Consider the following 26,189-nt stretch of genomic DNA (forward strand, 5'->3'; position numbering starts at 1 on the left):
GATTTTCCTCGAGGGCTTCAACCAACTTTGGTGTGAAGATCAAGCACATCAGAAGTGACAATGGCACTGAGTTCAAGAATTCTGGTCTCGATGACTATCTTGATGAACTTGGTATTACTCATGAGTTATCTGCTCCTTACACTCCTCAGCAGAACGGCGTCGTGGAGCGCAAGAATAGGACGCTTGCTGAGATGGCTCGCACTATGCTTGATGAATACAAAGCGCCTCGTCGTTTCTGGACTGAGGCAATTGATACTGCGTGCCACATCATCAACAGAGTATATCTTCACAAATTCTTCAAAAAGACTGCCTATGAACTCCTCACTGATAAGAAACCCAATGTAAGTTATTTCAAAGTCTTCGGTGCTAAATGTTGGATTAGAGATCCTCATCACAACTCAAAATTTGCACCGAAAGCACATGAAGTTTTTATGCTTGGTTACGGAAAGGACTCGCACACCTACAGAGTCTTCAACAATGTTCTTCACAAAGTTGTTGAAACTGTAGATGTGCGGTTCGATGAAACTAATGGCTCGCAAAGAGAGCACCTACCTACTGTGATAGATGAACCAGCACCTGAGGAAACTATCAAGTTCAAGGCTACTAAGGATGTCATTCCTACTGAAGAATCTGCTGAAGAATTCATTCCAGAATATGAAGAACATGGAGCTAATGCACCTGAAGAAAATGATGCTGAAGAAAACGCTGATCAAACTCTTCAACGACAACTAGCTCATCCTCGCATTGCAAAAGAAGTGCAAGTTGAAAAGATCATCAATGACATCAAAGCGCCAGGTCCTCTCACACGCTCAAAAGCTTCACATTTGTCTAACTTTTGTGGGCAGTATGCTTTTGTCTCTATTACAGAGCCCACTAAGGTAGATGAAGCATTTCTGGAGCCTGAGTGGATTCAGGCCATGCAAGAAGAATTACATCAGTTCGAGCTCAACAATGTCTGGGAACTGGTCAAACGTCCAGATCCTCGCAAGCACAATATCATCGGCACAAAGTGGATCTACCGCAACAAGCAAGATGAAAATGGCCTTGTTGTGAGGAATAAGGCACGGCTTGTAGCTCAAGGCTACACATAGGTTGAAGGAATTGATTTCGATGAAACTTTTGCACCTGTTGCTAGACTTGAGGCTATTCGCATATTACTTGCTTATGATAACTATCATGATATCACTCTATATCAAATGGATGTGAAAAGTGCATTCCTCAATGGTAAGCTTGAGGAAGAAGTATATGTCGCTCAACCCCCAGGTTTTGAAGATCCAAAGAATCCTGACAAAGTCTTCAGACTCAACAAGGCCCTCTATGGCCTCAAGCAGGCCCCATGGGCTTGGTATGATACTTTGAAGGAACTCTTCATGAAGAAAGGCTTCAAACCCGGTTCACTCGACCCTACTCTTTTCACTAAATCTTATGATGGTGAATTGTTTGTGTGCCAAGTATATGTTGATGATATTATCTTTGGCTGTACTGACCAATGTTATAGTGATGAATTTGCCTATATGATGAGTGAAGAATATCAAATGTCTAGTATGGGAGAGTTGAAATTTTTCTTAGGTCTTCAAATTCGTCAACAACACAATGGCATATTCATATCTCAGGAGAAATACCTCAAGGATGTATTGAGGAAATTCGGCATGCAGGATTGCAAAGGCGTCAAAATTCCTATGCCCACAAATGGCCATCTGTGCACTGATGAAAATGGTATTGACTTCGATCATAAGGTATACCGCTCCATGATAGGTTCCTTATTATACTTATGTGCATCTAGGCCAAATATAATGCTTAGTGTTAGGATGTGTGCCCGATTTCAAGCTGCACCGAAGGAATCACACCATAAGGCTGTGAAGCATATTCTTCGATATCTAGCTCACACACCAACACTTGGATTATGGTACCCCAAGGGCTCGGCTTTTGATCTTGTTGGATATTCTAATTTTGACTATGCTGGTGATCGTGTGGATCGCAAGTCAACATCTGGTACATGTCATTTCCTTGGACGATCTTTGGTCTGTTGGTCCTCGAAGAAACAGAACTGTGTATCACTATCTACTGCTGAAGCTGAGTACATTGCCGCTGGTTCTTGCTGTGCCCAATTGCTATGGATGAAGCAAACTCTCAAGGACTACGGCGTCAACATGAAGAATGTGCCTCTCTTATGTGACAATGAGAGTGCCATCAAGATTGCTCACAACCCAGTTCAGCACTCGAAGACAAAGCACATTCAGATTCGTCATCATTTTCTTCGTGATCATGTGTTGAAGGGCGACATTTCTATTGAGCATGTGAAGACTGAAGAACAGCTAGCCGATATCTTCACAAAGCCCTTGGATGAGAAGAGATTTAGCAAGTTGCGGTGTGAGCTAAATATCCTAGAATCTTCAAATGTTCTTTGAAAAGGACACTCATCCTAGCACTTATGCAAAATTGATGACTTAGATGTGCAACACATGAAGAAACATTTTACTTCAATCAATGAATAATAACACTCTTAGTATGAAGAAATTAATGAAGAATTTGATTCTCAGAACCCTACGGTAATTGTACGCGGTGTCTGAAATCATCATTCTTATACGGTGGGTCACGCCACCACCAAAAGTTGAAATTCCTCAAATTATTCATATTCTTCAACTTTGCATAGTCTTCACTGGTTCCGTTGTTTTTCTTCATTGGCTATATATATATGAGTTCATGTCCTCTACAGCATTCACTTATTGCTATTTCTTCAAGTTGGTTTTCTGCTAAGTGAATGTGATCGGACCCTTCCCCTCTATGCTATACTCAACCCAATCTGTTCACAAATTCTTCATGTGCGTTCTATTTGAAACTCGTTCAAAATCTTCACTGTGTCCTTGTCAACTGAAGAAATTGAGAACGGAACTTTAAAACTAATCTTATCCAAATTTTCGGTTTTGCCGCTCAAATTGTTCCGCATCCCACGATAAATTTTTAATTCACCCACGATCTTACACGATCTCCACTACACAGTACGTGGGTGACACATGTCGTGCGAAGGAGAAGGGTCAGGGGCACGTTCATCCCAAATCTTCGGGCGAACAGTTTTTCACTTCTACTATAAATACCTCCTCATCCCTTCCTCACTTCCTTTACTCCGCTCGATCTCTCTCTCCCACTCGAGCTTCCCAAACCCTAGCGTCGCCACTACTCCATTGTCGTCGGTGAGGAAGAGCTTCACTGCCTCGACCTCGTCGTCGTCGTACTCGCGCCGACCGCGGAAATCTTCACCTCCGCCGCCGCCGTAGACGTCTTCCTCCGCCAAGTTAGGGCATGGAAGATCTACACCGACGAACTCCACTATTTCACCTCACTGTTCGTCGTGTTCTTCATTCAGGGTAATTAAAAGTTACCTTTACTGCCCTCTTTGATTCGAAGTTTCTCTATAAAATCTTCAAAGGTGTTTTATTCTTCAAATATTCACACACTAAACACCTCACATGTCATCTGTTCTTGATTCGTTTCTCTAAGCATCATTTTTCTTCAAGATTCCTCAATTGTGTGGATCTTCGATCTATACAACCCTGAAACCTAAGACAAAGAACTCTTAGTGAAAATCTTCAAGACTCATCTGGTCAAATTCCTCAAACTTGTTCTTTTTAAAAAAACCTTCTGAAAACGCATATGACCTCTCCAAATTCCTCACAATTATACTCTGTTCACAGGTACACATGTCAGCTGCTGAATCACTAGGTTCTCATCAACTTAACTCATTTGCAGCGTTCCTCGAAGAAAAGTTGCATACTTCTTCAGAGAATTCGATTGTTCAAATTCCTCAACTGAAGAAAATGGCTGATGGTAAAAGGCCACAGAAGGGAGGAAAGAGGCCTGAGGTAAATACAGCGTTTGAGATCCCTGATGACATATATGCTGGGTACTGCACACCTACTGAGGAAACCAAGAATGAGCGCAAAGTGCGCAAACAGAGGATAGAGAGGAGATGGGCAAGAGAATGGAGGGAGTATAGATATGTCACTCCTAAGTACATGAAGAAATTCGCACTCAATCCTCCGTGCCCAAGAGCTCCATTGGCACCTGGCCAAGTAGCAGATCCCACCAGCCTCAAGCGCGGTGAGGAATATCCTGATGAATGGGCCAAGCGCCAAGGCAAGTTGGCCAAGCAAGCCAGAGAAGCAGTGAGGAAATTCAATGAAGACTCTGTTGTGGCTGTTGCTGCCTCTGCTAAGGCCTCTGTCAAGCCGAGGAAATCCATGCCTAAGAAGCCTGCTCGTAAGACAAGTGCTTCACCAACAGTGCCCTCACGGCCAAGTTCCTCAGCTGCGCCCTCACGGCCAGACTCTTCAAGGTCCTCACGACCAATCCCTCAAGCTGCTCCTTCAAAATCCTCAGCACCTCCTCCAAAGTCCTCAGCTGTTCTGACAAAGTCCTCAGCACCTGTGCATCTGGCCTTGTGCCAAAGGACTACAGGCATCTCCATTGCCTCTGGTGTCTCAGCAAGCTCCTCGGCTGCACCAAATTCTTCATCTGGCCCCACTCTGATGAAGACCAAGGCAACTGCTGGACGAGGTCCTCGGCCAAGTCCTCAAAAGAAGCAAGTCGCTTTCCAAGTGCCACCTGAAGAAGATGAAGCTGATGATGATGAACTTGCAGAAATCATCAGAGACAGACAAGTTAGGGCCGCTAGAGCCAAAGGCACACCTGTGCCACTGCTTTTGGATCCCAAGCTGATCCTCGACTATATTGATCTCTGGCACAAGGACCCAAATACTCCTATGCCTGACTTCAAGCTGACGCCTGGTCAAAACCACATGCTGACTCATTTCATCCAAGAGGAGAAATGGAAATATGATCAGGCCAGACAGATCAAGAAGGCCCAGTACAGAAAGGAGAAGTACCTGAAGAACAACGTTGTTTCTATGACCACTGATGAACTTGTAAAAATCCAATCTGAAATCAAAACCCTCAGCGATGACTTCCAAGCCTACTATGCTAATTGGCAAGGAGCCAAAGTTAGATTCGTAAAGATAACTGAACAGTTCACTTCAAATGTTGCTGCCCCAACGCAACAGGAAATTCCTCAGGCTGAAGCATCTGCTCAGCCGACTGAAGAACATGCTAGCACCGCTGATGACAATCAGGCTACTGAAGAAAATGTGAGTTCCAGGGCTGATGACTGCATTCCAGCCACTGAAGAAATTGCCAGGGCACCCACTAGTGGTGTGCCTGAAGAAACTGAAGAACTCAGGGCAACTGCATCAGTTGTGCCTGAAGAAAATCAACCAGATTCCTCAGCTGCTCCTGCACCAACTTCAACTCCAATCCTTCCATCTGCATCAGATGTGAAGAAAACCAACGCTGCAGAGCGTGCTGCAGTAAAGAAAAGGAAAGCATCAGCTGCTTCAGATTCTTCAGCTCCGAAGAAAATGAAGCCTATGACAAGATCATTTGCAAATCCGATTGATGTTGTTCCCATCTCAACCAGGCCATCAAAGGACCTTGTTCCTTTTGATGAAGAATATGTGATCCCCAGCGGATCTGATGAAGAAACTCCTTCTGCTGCTTCGTCTGAACCGTTGGATGAAGAAATTGAAGTGGATGTGATCCCTTCAACACCTATCATCTCCTCGCCTATGCCTCAGTTCACAGCTGAAGAGGCTGGCGTTGAAGAAATGGAAGATGAAGATGTGGACATTGGCTGCTCCACACCCGTAATCAGTGATGAATTCTAGGAAAGTCAGCATCCAAACTCTCCAATGTTCACCCCTCTACAGCAAATTCCTCAGTCCCCCACACAAACTGTTCACATGGGCTCTGAAGAAACTCATCCCACTGCATCTGTCCATGAGGAAATTCCAGCCACTAGCACTGAAGAAACTACTGCTGCTGAACAACCAATTACGCAGACTGCCACTGAGGAAGAACCAGAAATTCCTCAGCCTGAAGAACCTGCGATTGAGATTCCTGAGGTCGTGATGCAACTCACTGACACTCCTCTGCCAAAGCCAAAGGATCCATTCTCACGCAAGCAAAAGTTCAAGGCTGATGATTTCTTCGGCGAGCATGTATTCTTCGAAGATTATAACCCATATGACTCTGCTCGCATTAGGAAGAGGCGTTTCTGGACTGCTAGTCAAGCCAATTTCTATTCCTCGATGCTGTTCAACAAGGAGAAGATTTTCTACCATGAGCATATTCCTCACGTGGATATGGAATCTCTGCTGTGCTTCGCACCAGTCCTCAGTGTTCTTCACGACGCTGGACTACTCAATTTTTGCTCTGACATCTGCGATTGGAATGAAGAACTGATTCTTCAATTCTATGCAACGCTGCACATCACCAGAAATGCTGAAGATGTGAATTCATGGGTGCTGGACTGGATGTCTGAAAACACTCACTACACTGCACCAGCCTCTGAATTGCTTCGTGCTCTACCACTCAGTCCTCCCCTTGAAGAAGCTCGCTGCATCTACAGTGAACCTGAGCTCACACATCATTACATGCAAGTGCTGATGAAGCCTTTGAAACCAGGTCAGGCACCACGAACAAAATTCCTCGTGAAGGAATTGTTGTACGTGCCCAGAACTGTCTATCGTATTCTTACGAGGACAATCAGTCCTATCAAAGGCCACAACTCATCTGATGAGGAAATTGTTGGCATCATGAAGAATCTGGTATTCAACATCGTTCATGGCATTCCTGTCAACTATCATGATTTCTTCATGCAGACTATGGCCAAATGTTGCACTGTCTTTGTTTGAGCTGAAGCCTTATGCACCTTGGATCATGAGATTCCTTAGGACAAGGTCTTCACTCAACTACAAAGTTGATTTCCAGAATCATCTCAGCTACTTGCCCCCAATTGAAGTCCTCAAGCAGACATATTCCTCAGTTGATGGAAAGGGCAAGGCACCAGTTGTAATTGATGAAGGCATTCGTCCATTGGATGGTCAGTTTCGCAAAGCTGCATCTTATTCCACCAATGATGACTCTGCCACACATGACTCTGCCAATGCTCCCAAGTCCACTCCTCAAGCCACTGCACCGCGCGTGATGACAGACCGTGAACTTCTGCTTAATCTTCACCAGAAGATGGATCGAAATCACGAATGGGTTAAGCGTCAGTTTGGTTCACTTCTTCACAACATGACTGCCACACACAATGCAGTGAAGAAAAACCACTACTACCTCCATCAAGTCTTCGGTCGCACCTGGATAATCCTGTCTCATCTGTATGGTGAAGAAGATCTGAAGAACATGGGTCTTAATGAAGATTTTGACTGGTCTGCACCTCCATCGAAGAAATTCAAGAAGGTCAAGGTTCCTTCTCTGGTGGCCAGCTCATATTCTTCATCGCGCGACACTGATGAACATGAAGATTTAGACGACACTGCGGCAGGCCCTACATCAACCAACGACCCCAACAACACCGGTGCTCCTTCATCAACTTGATTATCTTCAGGAGCGTTAGTCCTCAGTTTCGATCCTTTTGGTCATTTGATGACAAAGGGGGAGAAATTTGAGTTAGTCTTCAAGCGGGTCTATTTTATCGCCCATATACAATGTTTTTTTGCTAAGTTACAACTCTCGTTCTTCTGAAACTTTATTGGATCGAGTTGTAATCTTAAACCCAATGGTGCTCTGATACTTTTGATGCACTATCCTCTGATACTCTTTTCTGCATGCTTATTCCTCGTTAATATTATTGCACGCATGCTGAATTTCATCAGGCACCATATTTCATCATGCATTTCAAATTCTTCATATTATATGTTAAATGCATGTGTGAATTACAAGATATAGGGGGAGATCTCCATGATTCAACTCTTCAAGTGTGCATTGCTTCAAAAGCAAATTCCTCACTATGCACATCTTCAGGGGGAGTTCTTCTATATCTTGCAATCAAATTCCTCAGTATCAGTATTTACACTTCATATGTTTATCCCTGTTGAAAACTTAACCTATATTGTCATCAATCACCAAAAAGGGGGAGATTGTAAGTGCATCTAGTGCCCCTTAGTGATTTTGGTGTATTGAAGACTTATAAGTTAAGGGACTAATGCGTGTGTGAGTGTACACAGGTCTATAAGTCTATGAGGAGTTTGATATTTACAGGAAAAGTCGACCCCTAAAAATGAATATCTTCGAGTGAAGATTTTGGTATTTCTGAAGACTTTCATGAAGACTTTGAAAGTGAAGAAATTGGTGTGTCCGTGAAGACTTGATAATCATGCGAGGAATATGAAGCTTGAAGACTTTCGTTTTCATAGTTTTGTTTTTCTCTTTCTTGAGTCATAGGAAACACCATACTGTTAAAGGGGGTCGAGGAAATACTAAGGAAAAATTTCCATGTGATGCTCAACTCAAAATCCTACACCTACCAATCCCTTCGAGTGAAGCCATTGGAAATCTCATACAGTTCAGTCGATTTCTTCAGTGACAGAGACGAAGTTCTTCTGGTCTCTGAGGAATTTGTCCTGACTGAGGAGTTAGGAATTCGCCAGTGTGGATTGCCTACACAGTGAGGAACATGATAGCCCTGAGGATTTTGGTACTCAAAATTCCGACCGTTGCTGTGTTATGCGCCAGCTGTTCCAAAATATCTATCCATCTAACGGTCATATCATTGAAGGGCATTTATGTCTTATCATGTCGGGCTGCTCCCTAGGCTATAAATAGCCGCCCCCTACAACCACTAGCTGGTTGGATGCTCCGAGAGAAACCGAAACTTGTCATTTGAGAGCAACCCATCCACCGAGGACTTTGAGCAAAAATCATCAAGTGAGGAAAAACCAAAAACCAAAAACCCAAACACCTACAAACCCCAAGTGATTGAGCATCACTGAAGAGATTGATCCTGAGTGGATCCGACACTTGTTACCTTTGAAGACTGTGCTTCTTCCAGATGGTTAGGCGTCATGGTCTAGAGCATCCAAGAGGAATTGTGGATCGCCGGGTGACCAAGTTTGTGAAGGTTTGGAAGTCGCCTGAAGACTTACCACGAGTGATTGGACGAGGTCTGTGTGACCTTAGTTCAAGGAGAATACGGTGAGGACTGGGTGTCTTGGACTAAGTGTCCTTGACTGGGTGTCCGGGACTGTGTGTCCTCGAGTTTAAATACTCAGCCGCTCCAACCAGACGTACAACTGAGACAGCAGTTGGAACTGGTCTACCAAATCATTGTCTTCACCAAGCTTACTGGTTCTATTTCCTCAACTCTTTCATTTCCTCATAACTGTGTTGTATGTTTGTTCATATATGTGTTTGAAGACTTTAACTAAAGACTTTCTCAATTTCCTCAGTTCAATTTCTTCAGTCTGTTTGTCTTCATCCTGTGTTATCCTGTGATTACGCTTCCTGTACTCTGTGCCTGTCTTCATTTCATCATGATGACTATGCTTGTATTATGTTTTGTTTACCTTTGAGTACTTATTTCGCTGCTAGTAGTTCTTCGCTAAGGAATTTCCTCACTGGCAAATTCCTCAGTGAAGAATTTCATAAAAATCGCCTATTCACCCCCCTCTAGTCGATATAACGCACTTTCAACATGATTCGGACGGACTTAAGCACCGCTACGGGTGTGAAAGTCTCATCGTAGTCAGCCCTTTGAACTTGTCGAAAAGCTTTTGCAACAAGTCGAGCTTTGTAGACAGTAACATTACCATCAGCGTCAGTCTTCTTCTTGAAGATCCATTTATTCTCTATGGCTTGCCTATCATTGGGCAAGTCCACATTTTGTTCTCATACATGGATCCTATCTCAGATTTCATGGCCTTAAGCCATCTATTGGAATCTGGGCTCATCATAGCTTCTTCATAGTTCGTAGGTTCGCCATGGTCTGGTAACATGACTTCCAGGACACGATTACCATACCACTCTGGTGCGGATTATGCTCTGTTCGACCAACGAGGTCCAGTAGTAACTTGATCTAAAGTTTTATGATCATCATCATTAGCTTCCTCTCTAATTGGTGTAGGCATCGCAGGAACGGATTCCTCTGATGTGCTACTTTCCAATTCGAGAGAAGGTACAATTACCTCATCAAGTTTACTTTTCTCCCACTCACTTCTTTCGAGAGAAACTCCTTCTGTAGAAATGTTTCATTCTTGGCAACAAAGATCTTGCCTTCGGATTTGTGGTAGAAGGTGTACCCAATTGTTTCCTTAGGGTATCCTATGAAGGCGCACTTCTCCGATTTGGGTCCGAGCTTATCAGGCTGAAAGCCTTTTGACATAAGTATCGCAACCCCAAATTTTAAGAAATGACAGCTTAGGTTTCTTGCCAAGCCACAGTTCATATAGTGTCATCTCAACGAATTTAGATGGTGCCCTATTTAACGTGAATGCAGCTGTCTCTAATGCATAATCACAAAACGATAGTGGTAAATCGGTAAGAGACATCATAGATCGCACTATTATATCTAATAAAGTACGGTTACGACGTTCGGACACACCATTACGCTATGGTGTTCCGAGTGGCGTGAGTTGTGAAACTATTCCACATTGTGTTAAATGAAGGCCAAACTCGTAACTGAAATATTCGCCTCCGTGATCAAATCGTAGAAACTTTATTTTCTTGTTACGATGATTCTCCATGTTGCTCTGAGATTCTTTGAACTTTTCAAACATTTCAAACTTGTCTTTCATTAAGTAGATATACCCATATCTGCTTAAATCATCTGTGAAGGTCAGAAAATAACGATACCCGCCGCGTGCCTCAACACTCATCAGACCGCGTACATCGGTATGTATTATTTCCAATAAGTCATTGGCTCGCTCCATTGTTCTGGGAACGAAGTTTTAGTCATCTTGCCCATGAGGCATGGTTCGCAAGTATCAAATGATTCATAATCAAGTGATTCCAAAAGTCCATCGGCGTGGAGTTTCTTCATGCGCTTTACACCAATATGACCTAAACGACACTGCCACAAATATGTTGCACTATCATTATCAACTTTGCATCTTTTGGCATCAATATTATGAATATGTGTATTACTATGATCGAGATTCAATAAACCATTTACATTGAGTGTATGACCATAGAAGGTTTTATTCATGTAAACAGAACAACAATTATTCTCTGACTTAAATGAATAACCGTATTGCAATAAATATGATCCAATCATATTCATGCTCAACGCAGAAACCAAATAACACTAATCCCGAAGGTAGAGGGAGTATGCGATGGTGATCTTATCAACCTTGGAATCACTTCTAACACACATCGTCACCTCGTCCTCAACTAGTCTCTGTTCATTTTGTAACTCCTGTTTCGAGTTATTAATCTTAGCAACTAAACCAGTATCAAATACCCATGGGCTACTATGAACACTAGTAAAGTACACTTCAATAACATGTATATCAATTATACCTTTGTTCACTTTGCCATCCTTCTTATTCGCCAAGTATTTGGGGCAGTTACGCTTCCAGTGATCATTTCCTTTGCAGTAGAAGCACTCAGTTTCAGGCTTGGGTCTAGCTTTGGGCTTCTTCATGGGAGCGGTAACTTGTTGCTATTCTTCTTGAAGTTCCCTTTCTGTCCCTTGCCCTTTTTCTTGAAACTAGTGGTTTTGTTAACCATCAACACTTGATGCTCTTTCTTGATTTCTACCTTCATCGATTTCAGCATTGCGAAGAGCTTGGGAATTGTTTTCGTCATCCCTTGCATATTATAGTTCATCACAAAGTTCTAGTAGCTTGGTGATAGTGACTAGAGAACTCTATCAATCACTATCTTATCTGGAAGATTAACTCCCACTTGATTCAAGTGATTGTAGTACCCAGAAATTCTGAGTACATGCTCACTGGCTGAGCTATTCTCCTCCATCTTGTAGGCAAAGTACTTGTCAGAGGTCTCATACCTCTAGACATGGGCATTAGTCTGAAATACCAATTTCAACTCTTAGACCATCTCATATGCTCCGCGGAGTTCAAAATGTTTTTGAAGTCCCGGTTCTAAGCCATAAAGAATTTCGCACTAAACTATCAAGTAGTCATCATATCGAGCCTGTAAACGTTCATAATGTCTGCATTTGCTCCTGCAATAGGTTTGTCACCTAGCGGTGCATCAAGGACATAATTCTTCTATGCAGCAATGAGGATAATCCTTAGATCATGGACCCAGTCTGCATCATTGCTACCATCATCTTTCAACTTTACTCTAGGAACATATCAAAAAAAAGGAGCTATATCGCGAGCTATTGATCTACAACATAGATATACAAATACTATCAGGACTAAGTTCATGGTAAATTAAGTTCAATTAATCAAATTACTTAAGAACTCCTACTTAAATAGACATCCCTCAAGTCATCTAAGTGATACGTGATCCAAATCAACTAACCCATGTCCGATCATCACGTGAGATGGGGTAGTCATCAATGGTGAACATCTCTATGTTGATCATATCTACTATATGATTCGCATTCGACCTTTAGGTCTCCAGTGTTCCAAGGCCATGTCTGTACATGATAGGCTCGTCAAGTTTAATCCAAGTATTCCACATGTGCAAAACTGTCTTGCACCCGCTATATGTGAAATAGAGTCTATCACACCAGATCATCACGTGGTGTCTCAACACGACGAACTGTAGCAATAGTGCTACTCAGGGAGAACACTTTTACCTTGAAATTTAGTGAAGGGGTCATCTTATAACGCTACCGTTGTACTAAGCAAAATAATGCATAAAAGATAAACACCACATGCAATCAAAATATGTGACATGATATGGCCATCATCATCTTGTGCTTTTGATCTCCATCTCCAAAGCATCGTCATGATCTCCATCGTCACCGGCTCGACACCTTCATCTCCATCGTTGTGTTGTGGTCATTGATACATCCATTTTGCATCATGTTTTCTTACTGTTATTTATAAAAAAATTATCCATAATTATGCTTTTTGGAGTAATTCTAATGCCTTTTCTCTCATAATTTCAAGGTACACACCAAGAGGGAGAATTCCGACAGCTGGAAATCTGGATCTGGAAAAGCTACGTCAGGCCACCTATTCTGCACAACTCCAAACAAGCTGAAATTTGATGGGGATTTTTTATGGAATATATAAGAATTACTGGAGCAAATAACTACTAGAGGGGGCCACCAGGTGGGCACAACCCACCTGGGCGCGCTAGGCAGTCCAGGCGCGCCCTGGTGGGTTGTGGCCTCCTCAGCCCACCTCTAGTGCCCATCTTCTGGTATATAAATCATTTTGACCTAGAAAAAATAAAGAGAGTGCTTTCGGGATGGAGTGTCGCCGACTCGAAGCGGAACTTGGGCAGGAGCACTTTTGCCCTCCGCCGGAGCGATTCCGCCGGGGAACTTCCCTCCCGGAGGGGGAATCATCGTTATCATCATCACCAACAGCTCTCCCATCTTGGGGAGGGCAATCTCCATCAACATCTTCGACAGCACCATCTCATCTCAAACCCTAGTTCATCTCTTGTGTTCAATCTTGTTACCGGAACTATAGATTGGTGTTTGTGGATGACTAGTAGTGTTGATTACCTCTTGTAGTTGATTACTATATGGTTTATTTGGTGGAAGATTATATGTTCAGCTCCATTATGCTATTTAATACCTCTCTCTGATCATGAACATGTTTATCATTTGTGAGTAGTTACTTTTGTTCTTGAGGTCACGGGAGAAATCATGTTACAAGTAATCATGTGAATTTGATATGTGTTCGATATTTTGATAGTATGTATGTTGTGATTTCCTTAGTGGTGTTATGTGAATGTCGACTACATGACACTTAACCATATTTGGGCCTAAGGGAATGCATTCTGGAGTAGCAATTAGATGATGGGTTGCGAGAGTGACAGAAGTTTAAACCCCAGTTTATGCTGTAACATCTCAAATTTTCAATTTGGATGTTATACATAGGACATCATATGTATATCATATTTTATTTGCATTTTGGTTGTGATCCTAGAAATCTTAAGCAACTCAAGGACCCAATGAGAGAGTTGGAGATTTCACATATTTTCATATTAGATTTTTTTCAAATTTGAAAAAAGGATCAATTTGATTTTAATATTTTTCTCTTCAATTATTTCCAATAATAAAAATAAATGAGAGAAGATAAAATGATTTCTTCAAAAGAGAGGAATATTGGAGAAGAAATTTCAAAATAAAATTATTATTTTATTCGTATTTTTATTTGTTATTTTATGTGAATTAGAAAAATATGCATTTTTGAAAATTGCATTTTAGGCCAGAAAAATGTTCATCTTGTCCTAAATATTAGGTTTGGACGGTGAAAATTATTTCTGATATTTTATGAATTTTTTTATAGTTTATTAGGATTTTTCTTTGGGCAAAATTTATTTAAAAAAATAAATCTTCTCCGCCCGACTGGGCCAAAGGCCCAGCCGAGCCAACCCAGCAGCCCCGCGCCGCCTTCCTCCTGCGCGGGAGGAGTCGCTCGCGCAGCCGCCGCCTGGGGAGACCGGCTCGGACGCCCGTTCCGCTCGCCCCTCCCCAAGCCGAGGCCCCCCCTCGGGCCTTTATAAGCCGAGCCCCGCCGCCCCCTCCGCCTTACCACCATCGCCGCTGTCGCCGCCTCCAACAGCAGCAGCAGCCGCGCCGCCTGCCGCCGCACCATGCCGCCAACGACGCTGACGCTCCCCCTCGACGCCGCCGGATCCCGCCGCCCCGCCGTTAACCTCGCCGCCGCGGTTAACCGGTAAAAACTGCTCCGTTTCCCCGGTTTTCTTTCATTCTTTTCGGTTTAGATTAGATCGGTTTTTTTATTTTATTAGGTTAAATAGCGAACGTTCACCGGTTTGATTGCTTTAACGGACGATTTTCGTTCGTTAGTCTCTGTTAGCGGACGCTCATTCGTTGGATTTTTCTTTTTCTGTTTATTTCGGCGAGGCGCCTGTCCGCGAATATTTTTATCACAGATTAGTCCCTGATCTTCAAACGCTCGTTACTTTTTTCTCGTTTGTCCAAATCCAGTGAAACCAACGCTAAAATCTTCGTCTTGTTCCCCTCTTTCCAGATAATCAACTTGAACATGATTTTAACAAATTAAAATTTGGTTTCAAGCTGATTTGAATTTGAACTTCTTTTGATCGTAGTTTGAGTTTTGTGACTCCGATTCGATTGATTCTTTTTGCAAATTGAAGCTCTTCACTTGAACTTTCAGTTTGGATCTTTACCTTTGCATCTTATGCCTGAGTGCTCATGTATGCTATTGTTTGTTCACGATAGAGTTTCCGGAGTGCGAGGCTTGCTTCTATGAGTCACTAGGGTTTTCAGATCGTCAGCAAGGCAAGTAACACTTTGATCATATCCCCTTATTACCCAATTTTTATACATTAGTTTCAAACCTCAAACACTGCATGGTTAGGACTTGATAACATGTGGGTATTGGGAAGTAGTTGATGAGGTAGAACCTATTGCCTTTTACTTCAAACCCTGGGTGTTACTATTACGTTAGGCTCATACTTCTTTGCTATGCTCGTAGACGTGGATTGGTTTGAGAGAATTCATGAAAGATGTGAGAGTTTGTTAACTAAGGTTTAACCTAAGGTGGCTGCTTTAATGCACGTCTGGGTGGATTGGTTGAGGCACTCTGGAGCACCCAGTGGTTGTCTGGGCACCTGGAGCAATCCAGCGTTGTCCTAGGATATCCTGGAGTACCCGTGTGATCATCCTATGGAATGCCACCTAGGCTCAAAGGGATCATAAGATTATTCATGCTAGAAACTTCCGTGTGCAGCCACAATCTATTATGGGCTCTGGCATAGTTGAGTAAGTTGTGGGAATCCTTTCCATGATGGGCTACCAGATGTAGGGGATTGTAGGTGTATCGGCCTATCTATCGGTTAGTGCAAGGAATCATCATGGAAATTTCCAAAGGTGGAAATGATAAGTATGGAGTGTCGAACCCACAAGGAGCTAAAGGTAAGATCAATATTCTCTCAAGTCATATCTGCCACTGATACGACTCTACGTACACCAAAAGTTTGCTTCCATCTAGAAACGAGAAATAAAACTATGTTGTGGGTATGAAGAGGATAGCTTTGCATGATATCGGAGAACTAAAATATAAAAGTAGGTGTTGTTAACATAAAGTTAGAATATGATATTATATATTATAAATAGCGAGTATGGAATAATGACGGATCGGTGTGTGGAATTGTCCTAAGCAATTGTTAACAAGATCGGTAATCGTCATTGCAATTTTATATGAGGGAGAGGCATAAGCTAACATACTTTCTCTCCTTGGATCATATGCACTTATGATTGGAACTCTAGCAAGCAGTTGCAACTACTAAAGGTCATTAAGGTAAATCCCAACCATAGCATTAAAGTATCAAGTCCCCTTTATCCCATATGCAACAACCCCCTTACTCGGGTTTATGCTTCTGTCACTCAAGCAACCCACTATAAGTGAATCATGAACGTATTGCACCACCCTACAACGGAAATCCTTCACGTGTGCGCGGCACAGAAGGCACCATAGGACAGCACCAAAATAAAACATACAACTCAAACCAATCGAGATTATCAATCAACCCAAAAGACAAAGGAAATCTACTCAAAACATTATAGGATGGCAACACATCATTGGATCATAATATGTGGCATAAAGCACCATGTTCAAGTAGGGGATTACAACGGGGTATGGGAGAGTGGACCGCGTAAAAGAGATGAGGATGGTGATGAAGATGGTGATGTTGATGAAGACGATCACCGCGGCGATGGTTCCCTCGGTGGCACTCCGGCGCCATCGAGAGAGAGGGGGAGAGAGTCTCTCCCTTGTGCTTCCTCCTCCATGACATCCCCCCTAGATGGGGAGAGGTTCTCCCTCTGGTCCTTGGCCTCCATGGTGATGATGGCCCCCTCCGGGATCCTCCTCCATGGCCTCCGGTGATGATGGCCCCCTCCGGTATGGTGCCAGAGAGGGCCTAGATTGTTTTTTCGTGCCTACAGAGGCTTACGGTGGCAGAACTCCCAATCTAGGTTTTGTTTCTGGAGTTTTTGGGATTTACAGGAGTGTTTGGCGTCAGAGACAAGTCAAGGGGACCCACGAGGTGACGACAAGATAGAGGGCGCCATCCACCCTTGTGGTTACCCCGGGTCTCCTCTCTGGTATCTTTTTTCTCCAGTATTTTTTATATTTTTCCAAAAATAGTCTTCGTAAATTTTCAGCTCATTCCGAGAACTTTTATTTCTGCATAAAAACAACATCATGGTAGTTCTGCTAAAAGCAGCGTCAGTCCGGGTTAGTTCTAATCAAATCATACCAAAATCATATAGAATTATTGTAAACATGGCATGAATACTTCATAAATTATACATACGTTGGAGACGTATCAGGCCCAGAGATACCTCCCTGATACTCAGAGTGACAAATCCTAATATCGATCTATGCCAACTCAACAAACACCTTCGGAGATACCTGTAGAGCATCTTTATGATCACTCAGTTATGTTGTGACGTTTGATAGCACATAAGGTATTCCTCCGGTATCCGGGGGTTGCATAATCTCATAGTCGAAGGAATAAGTATTTGACATGAAGAAAGCAATAGCAATAAACTGAAGGATCATTATGCTAAGCTAACCGGTGGGTCTTGTCCATCACATTATTCTTCTAATGATGTGATGCCGTTATGAAATGACAACACATGTCCATGGTTAGAAAACCTTAATCATCTTTGATCGATGAGCTAGTCTAGTAGAGGCTTACTAGGGACACGGTATTTGTTTATGTATTCACACATATATTTAAGTTTTCGATCAATATAATTCTAGCATGAATAATAAACATTTATCATGAATAAAAAATATAAATAATAACTTTATTATTGTCTCTAAGGCATATTTCCTTCATAGCGGACCGCGCCCCGTTAACATGATCGCGGCTGAACGAGACGCTAGGTCGCGGCCAATCCTAGTCTCCATGTGGCGTATCTATACGAGAGCTACTAAATAACGCTCTTAGCGTCGGGTCAAGGTATTGACGCTCAAAGGCGCACCTAGTGGGTCGGCCCATTAAATCATTTGCTTCAATCGAACGCGACGCTGGAATGAAAAAATAATGAGAATATATGGGAGACTCCCCCCGGAACAAGAGGCCAAACATTTGTTCGCTCGCTCGCATCTCGTTGGTTGACCAGTTGAACATGTTCATAAAAGGGTTAGAAATGTACGCAAAAGTGAAAAAAAGTTCATGAGTTTCCGAAAAAGTACACGAATTTGAAAAAAAAACATCGATTTTGAAAAAGAAATATTAATTATGAGAAAAAGTCATCGACTTTGAAAAAAGTTTATCAAATTTTGAACCAAGTTCATCGATTTTGAAAAAAAAAATCATAGATATTGAAACAAAGTTCATCAATTTTGCAAAAAGATCATTGAATTTGAAAAAAGTTCTGTGATTTTGGAAAAAAGTTCTCAAATTTGCAAAGAGTTCATCAATTTTGATAAAAATTTCATTTATTTTGAACGAAGTTCATGCATTTTGAAAAAGGAAAAAAGAAAAGGAAAAAAGAGAAGAAAAAAGAAAATAGTTAAAAAAGACAAAAAAATATAAACAATGTAAAAAACATCACGCGAAATAGAAGAAAAAGGGAGGAAATAGTCACGGCGGAAGATATACAAAGTTTCAATTGGTGTAAAACAAAACAAAGCTGCAACCGTTACTTAAAAAGCTTCAACCATAGGTGTAAAAGCTTCAACCGGAAGATATACAAAGTTTCAATTGGGCACTGCAAAACGAAAGAAGGTTTTTTTGAGCCGAAACCGTAGAACAATCGTTCTACGGCAATTTTCATTATAAAATGCAACAAAGTACAAATATTACATGACATGCCATGTCCGAGCAAGAATGTCAACCAATACCGGTTCTATAAAACATCGTAATGATTACAGATGAAGTGTTATCCAATTACTGATCAACGTGGTTGTTGAAAAGTAGTGATCTGTAGACTTTCTTTTAGGTAGAATTTCCAAGTAGCTAGATGAATCGGAGCCCATCTGAAGATCTTATCATTCCTTGTAAGCCAGAGGCTCTAGCAACCCAAAACGAAAGATGTTGCAACCGTTTACAGAACAAGCTTTCAATAATTGATGAAAAAAGCTTCAATCCGGACGGTGGAAAGCTTCAACTTATGAAAAATGCTTCAACCGGCATGAAAATAGCTTCATCCGGTGTGAGAAAAAACTTCAACTGAATGCGCCGATGGTGTGAGCGGCGACGTTGAGTGCTGCGGCCGGCGGCACGCCGATGCAGTAACGGATGTGCTACGATGGCGGCTACTAGGTCCTGCAATGACATAGGTGTCGGTCTGCTACAAGACGGCGGCGTTTTTTTACGGGGCGACTACTTCCTACTTGACTAGCAAGGGCGGATTTGCGAACGGCAACCACTGGCGACGAGGGCGCCCGGCCACTACGACACCATGGGGAATGTTGCAACCTTGCTATGACAAGATGCAACCATCCCACGATGGAGCTGCAACTGGTGAAGCGACGGCGGCGATCAGTGATAGGGAAAGCTGCGACCGCAGTGAGGAAAGCTGCAACTGAGACCAAAGAAAGCTACAACGGGCATCCAAAAAAGCTACAATCAGCAATAGAAAAAGCTTCAACCGGCGATGGCAGAGTTGACCATGGTGCAAGTGGTGACACCAAAGGAGCTGCGCGGTGGTGCATGGTGCCGCTGGAACGGCCGTGTGGCATGCTACTACTGCGGCGACTAGGTGCTACAACGAGCGACGACTCCTGCGACACGCAATGCTCGAAGTTGTGAGACCATGGGACGGCTGGTTGGACGACACCGACACCTATGCCGCGACGTACGAGCGGCCATGGTTGGAGACGTTGGGCCGATGACGCACACAAGGGCCGGCGTCCAGCGTTGAGTGTGGGAGGAATAAACGATCTCCTTATTTTCTGGCGTCAAGTACGGCAACGCATGAAGTATGGAGTAATAACGGTTTGTGGATTTATTAATATATAGTATAATAAGCAAGGAAAAAGGACGACCGGCCCATGTAACGTACGATCGGACGGATTAAATTAATTTGATCGAACGGTCATTAGCTGACCGGCGCGCTTCCGCCGGTCTGCCGGCGCCTAGCATCGGCCAAAATGTAAATAGGTCGGACCAGAATGGATGGGTGTGTGTGCCGTTTGCGAATTGCACATTAATGGGCGCATACGGTGCCATATAGGAGTTGGCCGTCTATACCTTGCTTCTTGCGGGTGTCTGAAGGAAGAAGACTCGCGTCAAGCAAGGCACTAGACGGGCCTGCCCAAGCGCGTGCTGGTGACAGCCTAGTTTTGTTTTCATTGTTTTCCATGTTTTTGCTTTCCTTTTTTTACTGTTGTTTATACTTTCAAATAAATATTACATAAATGAATATAGTAAACATTTTAAAAATGTTAACTAAGCATTTAAAAATGTTAAAAGTGTATAGCAAAAATATTTCTCATGTATATGAAAAATGTATACCAAAAATATACGACATGTCTTGACAAATTCGATCATTTATTTTAAAATTTTAATCCAACAATTTGAATTTCTTAATGTATTTAAAAATGTAATCCTAAATTTTAGTTTTTTTAAGGCATTCAAAAAATGTTAAAATTGTATAGGGAAAATCTTGACCATGTATTCAAAAAAAATTGGACGCCGATAAGTGCCACACGTGTGGGCGTTAGGGGGTCTGTCCACACATTTTGTGTGGTGTATAAGAGGAACAGCCCACACACCTACATATGGGCAAAACAAGTAATGCCCACAGTGCCCCCTCCCCCCATGGGCTGGTCCGAATTGGACTAGGGAGGGGGTGGCGCCCTCCTCTTTCCTTCTCTCCCTCTTCCCCTTCTTCTCCTACTCCAACTAGGGAAGGGGGGAAACCTACTCCTACTAGGAGTAGGAATCCCCCTTGGGCCGCGCCATAGAGAGGGTCGGCCCTCCCTTCCTCCACTCCTTTATATACGAGGGAGGGGGCACCCCATAGACACACAAGCTAATCATTGATCCCTTAGCCGTGTGCGGTGCCCCTCTCCACCATAATCCACCTCGGTCATATCGTTGCAGTGCTTAGGCGAAGCCTTGTGCCGGTAGCTTCATCATCACCGTCATCACGCCGTCGTGCTGACGAAACTCTCCCTCAACACTCAGCTGAATCTAGAGTTCGCGGGACGTCACCGAGTTGAATGTGTAGATCGCGGAGGTGCCGTACTTTCGGTACTAGGATCGGTCGATCGTGAAGACGTGCGACTACATCAACCGCGTTGTCATAACGCTTCCGCTTACAGTCTACGAGGGTACGTAGAAAACACTCTCCCCTCTCGTTGCTATGCATCACCATGATCTTGCGTGTGCGTAGGAATTTTTCTGATATTACTGCGTTTCCCGACAGCCGATTCCTAACCCGACGAAGGGCGCGATGGTAGTCGACATCATTCGCTGGGCCATGAATCAGGCTGTCTCCGACGACACTAAACAAAGGAAGAAGTGGTCCAAATACAAGAACTATTGGGCTCCTAATGACCGTCGTGCCGCAGTGTACTGGGAGACGGCAATCGAGCCACCAGCGGTCATCGGTGGGGAGCCTAAGGAGGAAGAACAACCGGTGCAGATGCCAGTGAGGGTGCCAGAGCGAGGCCGTCATACCTGGCAGATCGACCTCGACTCCTCCGACAGCGACGACGACCCGATGAAGGCCAGCCACTCGACCCACCGCTCCGCACGCCGGTGACGGCCGCCGCGGTTAGCCGGTGTCTGTTCTATACCCCCAATCCCCCTTCTACTCCATCCGCATCTAGCTCTATTCCGATCTTGCATGAACTAGTATGAGCTCATATGAACTCGTATGAACTGCTGTGCTTATCTACCTCTATTCCCCATTCCCCTCTCCGCCGTGGATCGAATCTATCGTCGGATCGAACGCGAAAAAGTAGTGCATGATGAACAGAGAAGTGTTTACCGCCATTGCCGCGGACCAGGTGATGATCTGCTCGCTGGTGATGTAGTCCGGTGGTCTTCTTGCTCTCCTTCGATCCGCTGCCGCCAGTGAGAGTTGGAAGAGTGGGGGGGAGTGGGGAGATGGAGTGGCGAGGGATGGTGAGGCTAATAACTATCGGCGCTTCGGGAAGCAACGCGGCTTCTCGAGCGTGGCCGCGCGCGTGCAACCGCCGCCGCCCACGTGCACCGGTCGGGCCTGGTCCTGAAGAAACTGCCGATTCAAGTGTTCCCAGGAAGCCAGATCCAGGAGTGCTTTAAGGTTCGTGCCATGCGGGCCGAACAGTAAAAGCAGGCAACCAATCGGCCCGTTTGCGTCCTGCACGAGCCAGGCCGGGCCTCATGCAGGCAACCAAACACGCCCAAAGAAACTGTGGTTGGGGCGATGGAAGTTGGCAGTTGCAGACGTGATCAAGACGGACGAACACGAGGAAGCGAGGCAGCTTCCTGGTTCCTGCCCAGTAAGAAATGGATCCGCAACAAGCGGCCTCGTTCATGCAGCGTCATTTTTGCTCGGCAAAAGGAAACGTTGTTGCACTGGGTGGTGCCTATCAGCAGCACAGGGGAAAAGCCTAACCAATCTTAACCTGCTTGGGTTTCATCCAAACATTACTAGCAGAGCCTTTGAACTGAATGTGCAGACAAATATGAAAAAAAACACTACTTAGCAACACCAACTGACTGCACTTCTATACAGATTCAGCGAGCCATGAACCCTAAGCTATGGAGGTAGCAGTGCCAACTGCAAGGAATTGGCTACCTGCTACGGTGCACTTCAGATCATGTACGTAAGAATAAGGGCAAACCGCACACGCGCCATTTAGTGTGGCCTACACGAGCCCATGATACCCAGTTGCAAAAGAAGTCTGCATCCATACATGCATTTCTCTAAATGACCGTCGAGGTTCTATGAATCCAGAGACATGAATCAAACAAGAGGAACATCGGTCACAACATTTACATTCGAGGCTGTGTGAATCCAAAGACATGAATCAAACGAGAGGAACATCGGTCACAACATTTACACCTGATCTAATATCACCAACAAACCAATCTCAAATACAGGAGTTGTGCTATATGCAAGATAAATTTGGTCCGATATTGATACGACGGTGCATATGCACCATCCATTGTGTTTGTTATATGTTTTAGATGAGCGTCATACAGAGATCGGACTGGTTTTCATCGGACGCAAAGCATCTGTATAATTAGAAAGATGTCTTTTGTCCAAACAAAATAGACCAATCTTCACATGACTTTCATACCAAGTCAAAATGAAATTTACAGATCAAAAACTTCACACGGTACTGCAGAGAACAGAACAAAAGGAAATGCATGCTAGGTACACAGCCGACTACAAATGCAGGAGTGCAGGACCAAATAAGGTTGCCCAAACAGCTCATGGAAATCATGACCATTAACAGAGCACCTTAGCATGCACCCAACTCTAAACTGAACCTAGATCACATAAATTAAGCGCGCAGCCGCAAACTTGGTACCAACAAGCCCTGTACAGATCAAATCACCAACAGCATCCAAGCACTTGCACCCAAGTGCTTGGTATTACCAAGCCAACCCAGATTTGAAGAATAAAACAAGAGGTAATCTTAACATAACTGGTTCATACAGTACTAGCAATGCTATCTGGCGATCAGATCAAAATGCATTTACAGATATCCAAAATTTCACTCGGTACTGCACACAACAGAGCAATGCTATCTCCATTCTCCACTCATAATCTGTGTCTAAGTGGCAAATGCATGCTAGGTGCAACAAACTATGGATACATGACCAACAATCAAGGTTGCCCAAACATATCATTGACACCATGACCATCGACAGAGGATGTTAGCATGCGTCCAACTCTAAACTGGACCTGGATCGCATAGATCACTCAAAGTCGAAACTATCGCGCCAACAAGCCCTGTACAGCCCTAATCAATCATGAACATGAACCAAGCACCTAAGTGTTGGGCGGCATTACCAAACCAAACCAAACCAAGCCAAACCAGATTTCAAGAATAAAACAATAGTGTTAGACCGTCAGTACCAAGCACTGCCCAGATAAGAGAAGGATTCACAAGCTGCTACAAACAAAGAATAAATCAAATACAACTAAACGACTCGATTTTATCATACGGCCACGCCGGCCTCTATGCATCAAGACACATGTATAACTTATGCAGAGGAAAGCTACCTCGATTTCAACCGGCGAACGATGACCATCAGCATACCACCTGCATTTTAAGTATATCACACAATGTTCAACCAAACAGCATTGCCATGATGATCCATGCCGGCTCGCCTACTCGGCGGTGTTGGGCCTACTCAAGCAGTCGAGGATCTCCGTCCTGGTGCGCACGATGCGGTGGAACATCTCGCGCACCTGCCGCTCGAGCGGGTCGAGCCCTTCCTTGAGTGCCTCGCACACCTGCACCAGCTCCTGCGCGGCCTCCCGCACCTCGGCGTCCTTCTCCTTGTCCAGGGGGAATTGCGCGGCGTCGGTGATCTCCATGAGCTGCCGCGACCAACGCTCGATGAGGTGTATCTCCTTGAGCAGCCCGCACGAGTGCTTGCGGTCCTTCTTCTTGGACTCCTCGAGGACGCGCTCGTAGAGCGTGGTGACCGGGCCGGCCCAGGGGAAGCTCCTGGGCACGGCGAAGTGCGCCTGGAGGCCGCGGTCCTGGCAGGGGATGGCGGCGACGAGCGCCCAGGCGGTGACGAAGAGCACGGAGCCCATGGTGTACACGGCGGAGGCGAGGCCGCCCGTGGCGGCGACGTCGTTGGCGCGGGGCACCGGCAGGTTGCCCCCGATGGCCTGCAGCTGGCGGGACGCGGACCAGGTGCGGGACACGCTCCAGGACAGCGACCTGAAGTGGGAGCCGCCGGAGCCGGAGCCGGAGCCGCTGCTGCTGCGGCGGTGGTGCCCCCGGCTCTGGCCCCCGGCGGCGTCCTTGCCGCCGTTACCCGTCCGGCCGAAGGAGCGGTTCCGCTGCCCCCCGCCGCCGGCGTCCTTGTCGTCGAGCATGAGGATGGTGAGGTCGGTGAGCGCCTTGCGGGCGCGGCGGATCTGGCCCTCCCCGAGCGGCGCGGCGGGGTCGGACGCGGCGCCCTGCGGGGCGAGCGCGGCGGCGGCGATGGCGAGGTGCTTGCGCCACTGGCGGAGCAGGTCGAGGCCGTCGCGGAGCGCGTTGCAGAGGTCGAGCGCCTTGACGGCGCGGTCGAAGAAGTCGGCGACGAGGCGGTCGAGCGGGGGGCGCGCGAGGGCCCCGGGGCCGCCGCCGAGGAGCGCGGAGCGGAACTCCTCGAGGCAGATGAGGAAGGAGTCGAGCAGGTGCTGGGTCCACGCTATCGACAGGATCTCCGGCGGGGCGTTCTTGGCGTCGGCGGGGGCGGCGTCGGGGGAGCAGGGGAGCAGGTCGAGGAGCAGCTCGGCGGCGTGGCGCTGAAAGGCGTCGACTTCGCGGTCGGCGGGGGAGGAGGAGGGGTTGGCGGTGTTGGCGTGGTCGGGCGTGGGCGGGGCGGAGTGGATCTGGCCGTGCTCGCGGTGGCGGAGCGAGAGGATGTGGCGGCCGAAGGAGGTGTGGTGGTGGTGGTGCGCCGGCGAGGCGGAGGAGTCGGTGGCCGGCATTGCGGGCGAGCGCGCTAGGGTTGGACTACCGGTCTGCAGCGGCGGCGGCGAGCAATCCGGAATGGTTCGTCTGCTTGCGCCACCACCAACTATGAGAGGAAGGAAGGTGAACGGAATGGGAAAGGAAGGAGGGAATCCGGGGGCTGGAATGGGATTTCGGGGGAGGCGAGGGGTGGGGGTGAAAAAGGCGTCGGGTTTGTCTGTCTGTCTCCACCTCGGCTGGCCTGACTGTCGCGCTGCTGGCGTCTGCTCTGACCCTATCCGGCGGCTCTTGGCTGCTGCTGGTGTGGGTAAACAAAAAAATAAATTTAAATCAAAATATCTTCATCCTGATCTTAATTAAATATTTTTTGAGTTGTTGATTTTCTTTTGAGAGAGCTATCCCCTTGTTCCAAGCGGTTCGATCTTAATTAATTGATGATGTAGCCTCTTTTACAACGTCCAAATTAACCGACACAACATCTACATAATTATCCAAATTAACCGACACAACATCTACATAATTATAAAATAAAAATTATACTATAGAGTCTGTGTCAATTAGTTTGGATCGGAGAGAGTATAAGTATTTTCTTTCTTTTATGCT

At 45.2% G+C, this 26,189-nt stretch overlaps 1 protein-coding gene across 1 annotated transcript; it reads right to left on the minus strand.

Moving 5' to 3' along the window:
* Positions 1-23,952: 23,952 nt before the first annotated feature.
* LOC125540350 (protein BYPASS1-LIKE) lies at positions 23,953-25,769 on the minus strand. The gene has a single exon (XM_048703960.2). It carries the CDS (start codon positions 25,601-25,603, stop codon positions 24,278-24,280), a length of 1,326 nt encoding a protein of 441 aa, XP_048559917.1. The 5' UTR covers positions 25,604-25,769; the 3' UTR covers positions 23,953-24,277.
* Between the last annotated feature and the right edge of the window lie 420 nt (positions 25,770-26,189).

This window comes from Triticum urartu, chromosome 2A, assembly GCF_056163025.1.
Source record: "Triticum urartu cultivar PI428250 chromosome 2A, HENAU_Tu73, whole genome shotgun sequence".
NCBI classification, from domain to species: domain Eukaryota; kingdom Viridiplantae; phylum Streptophyta; class Magnoliopsida; order Poales; family Poaceae; genus Triticum; species Triticum urartu.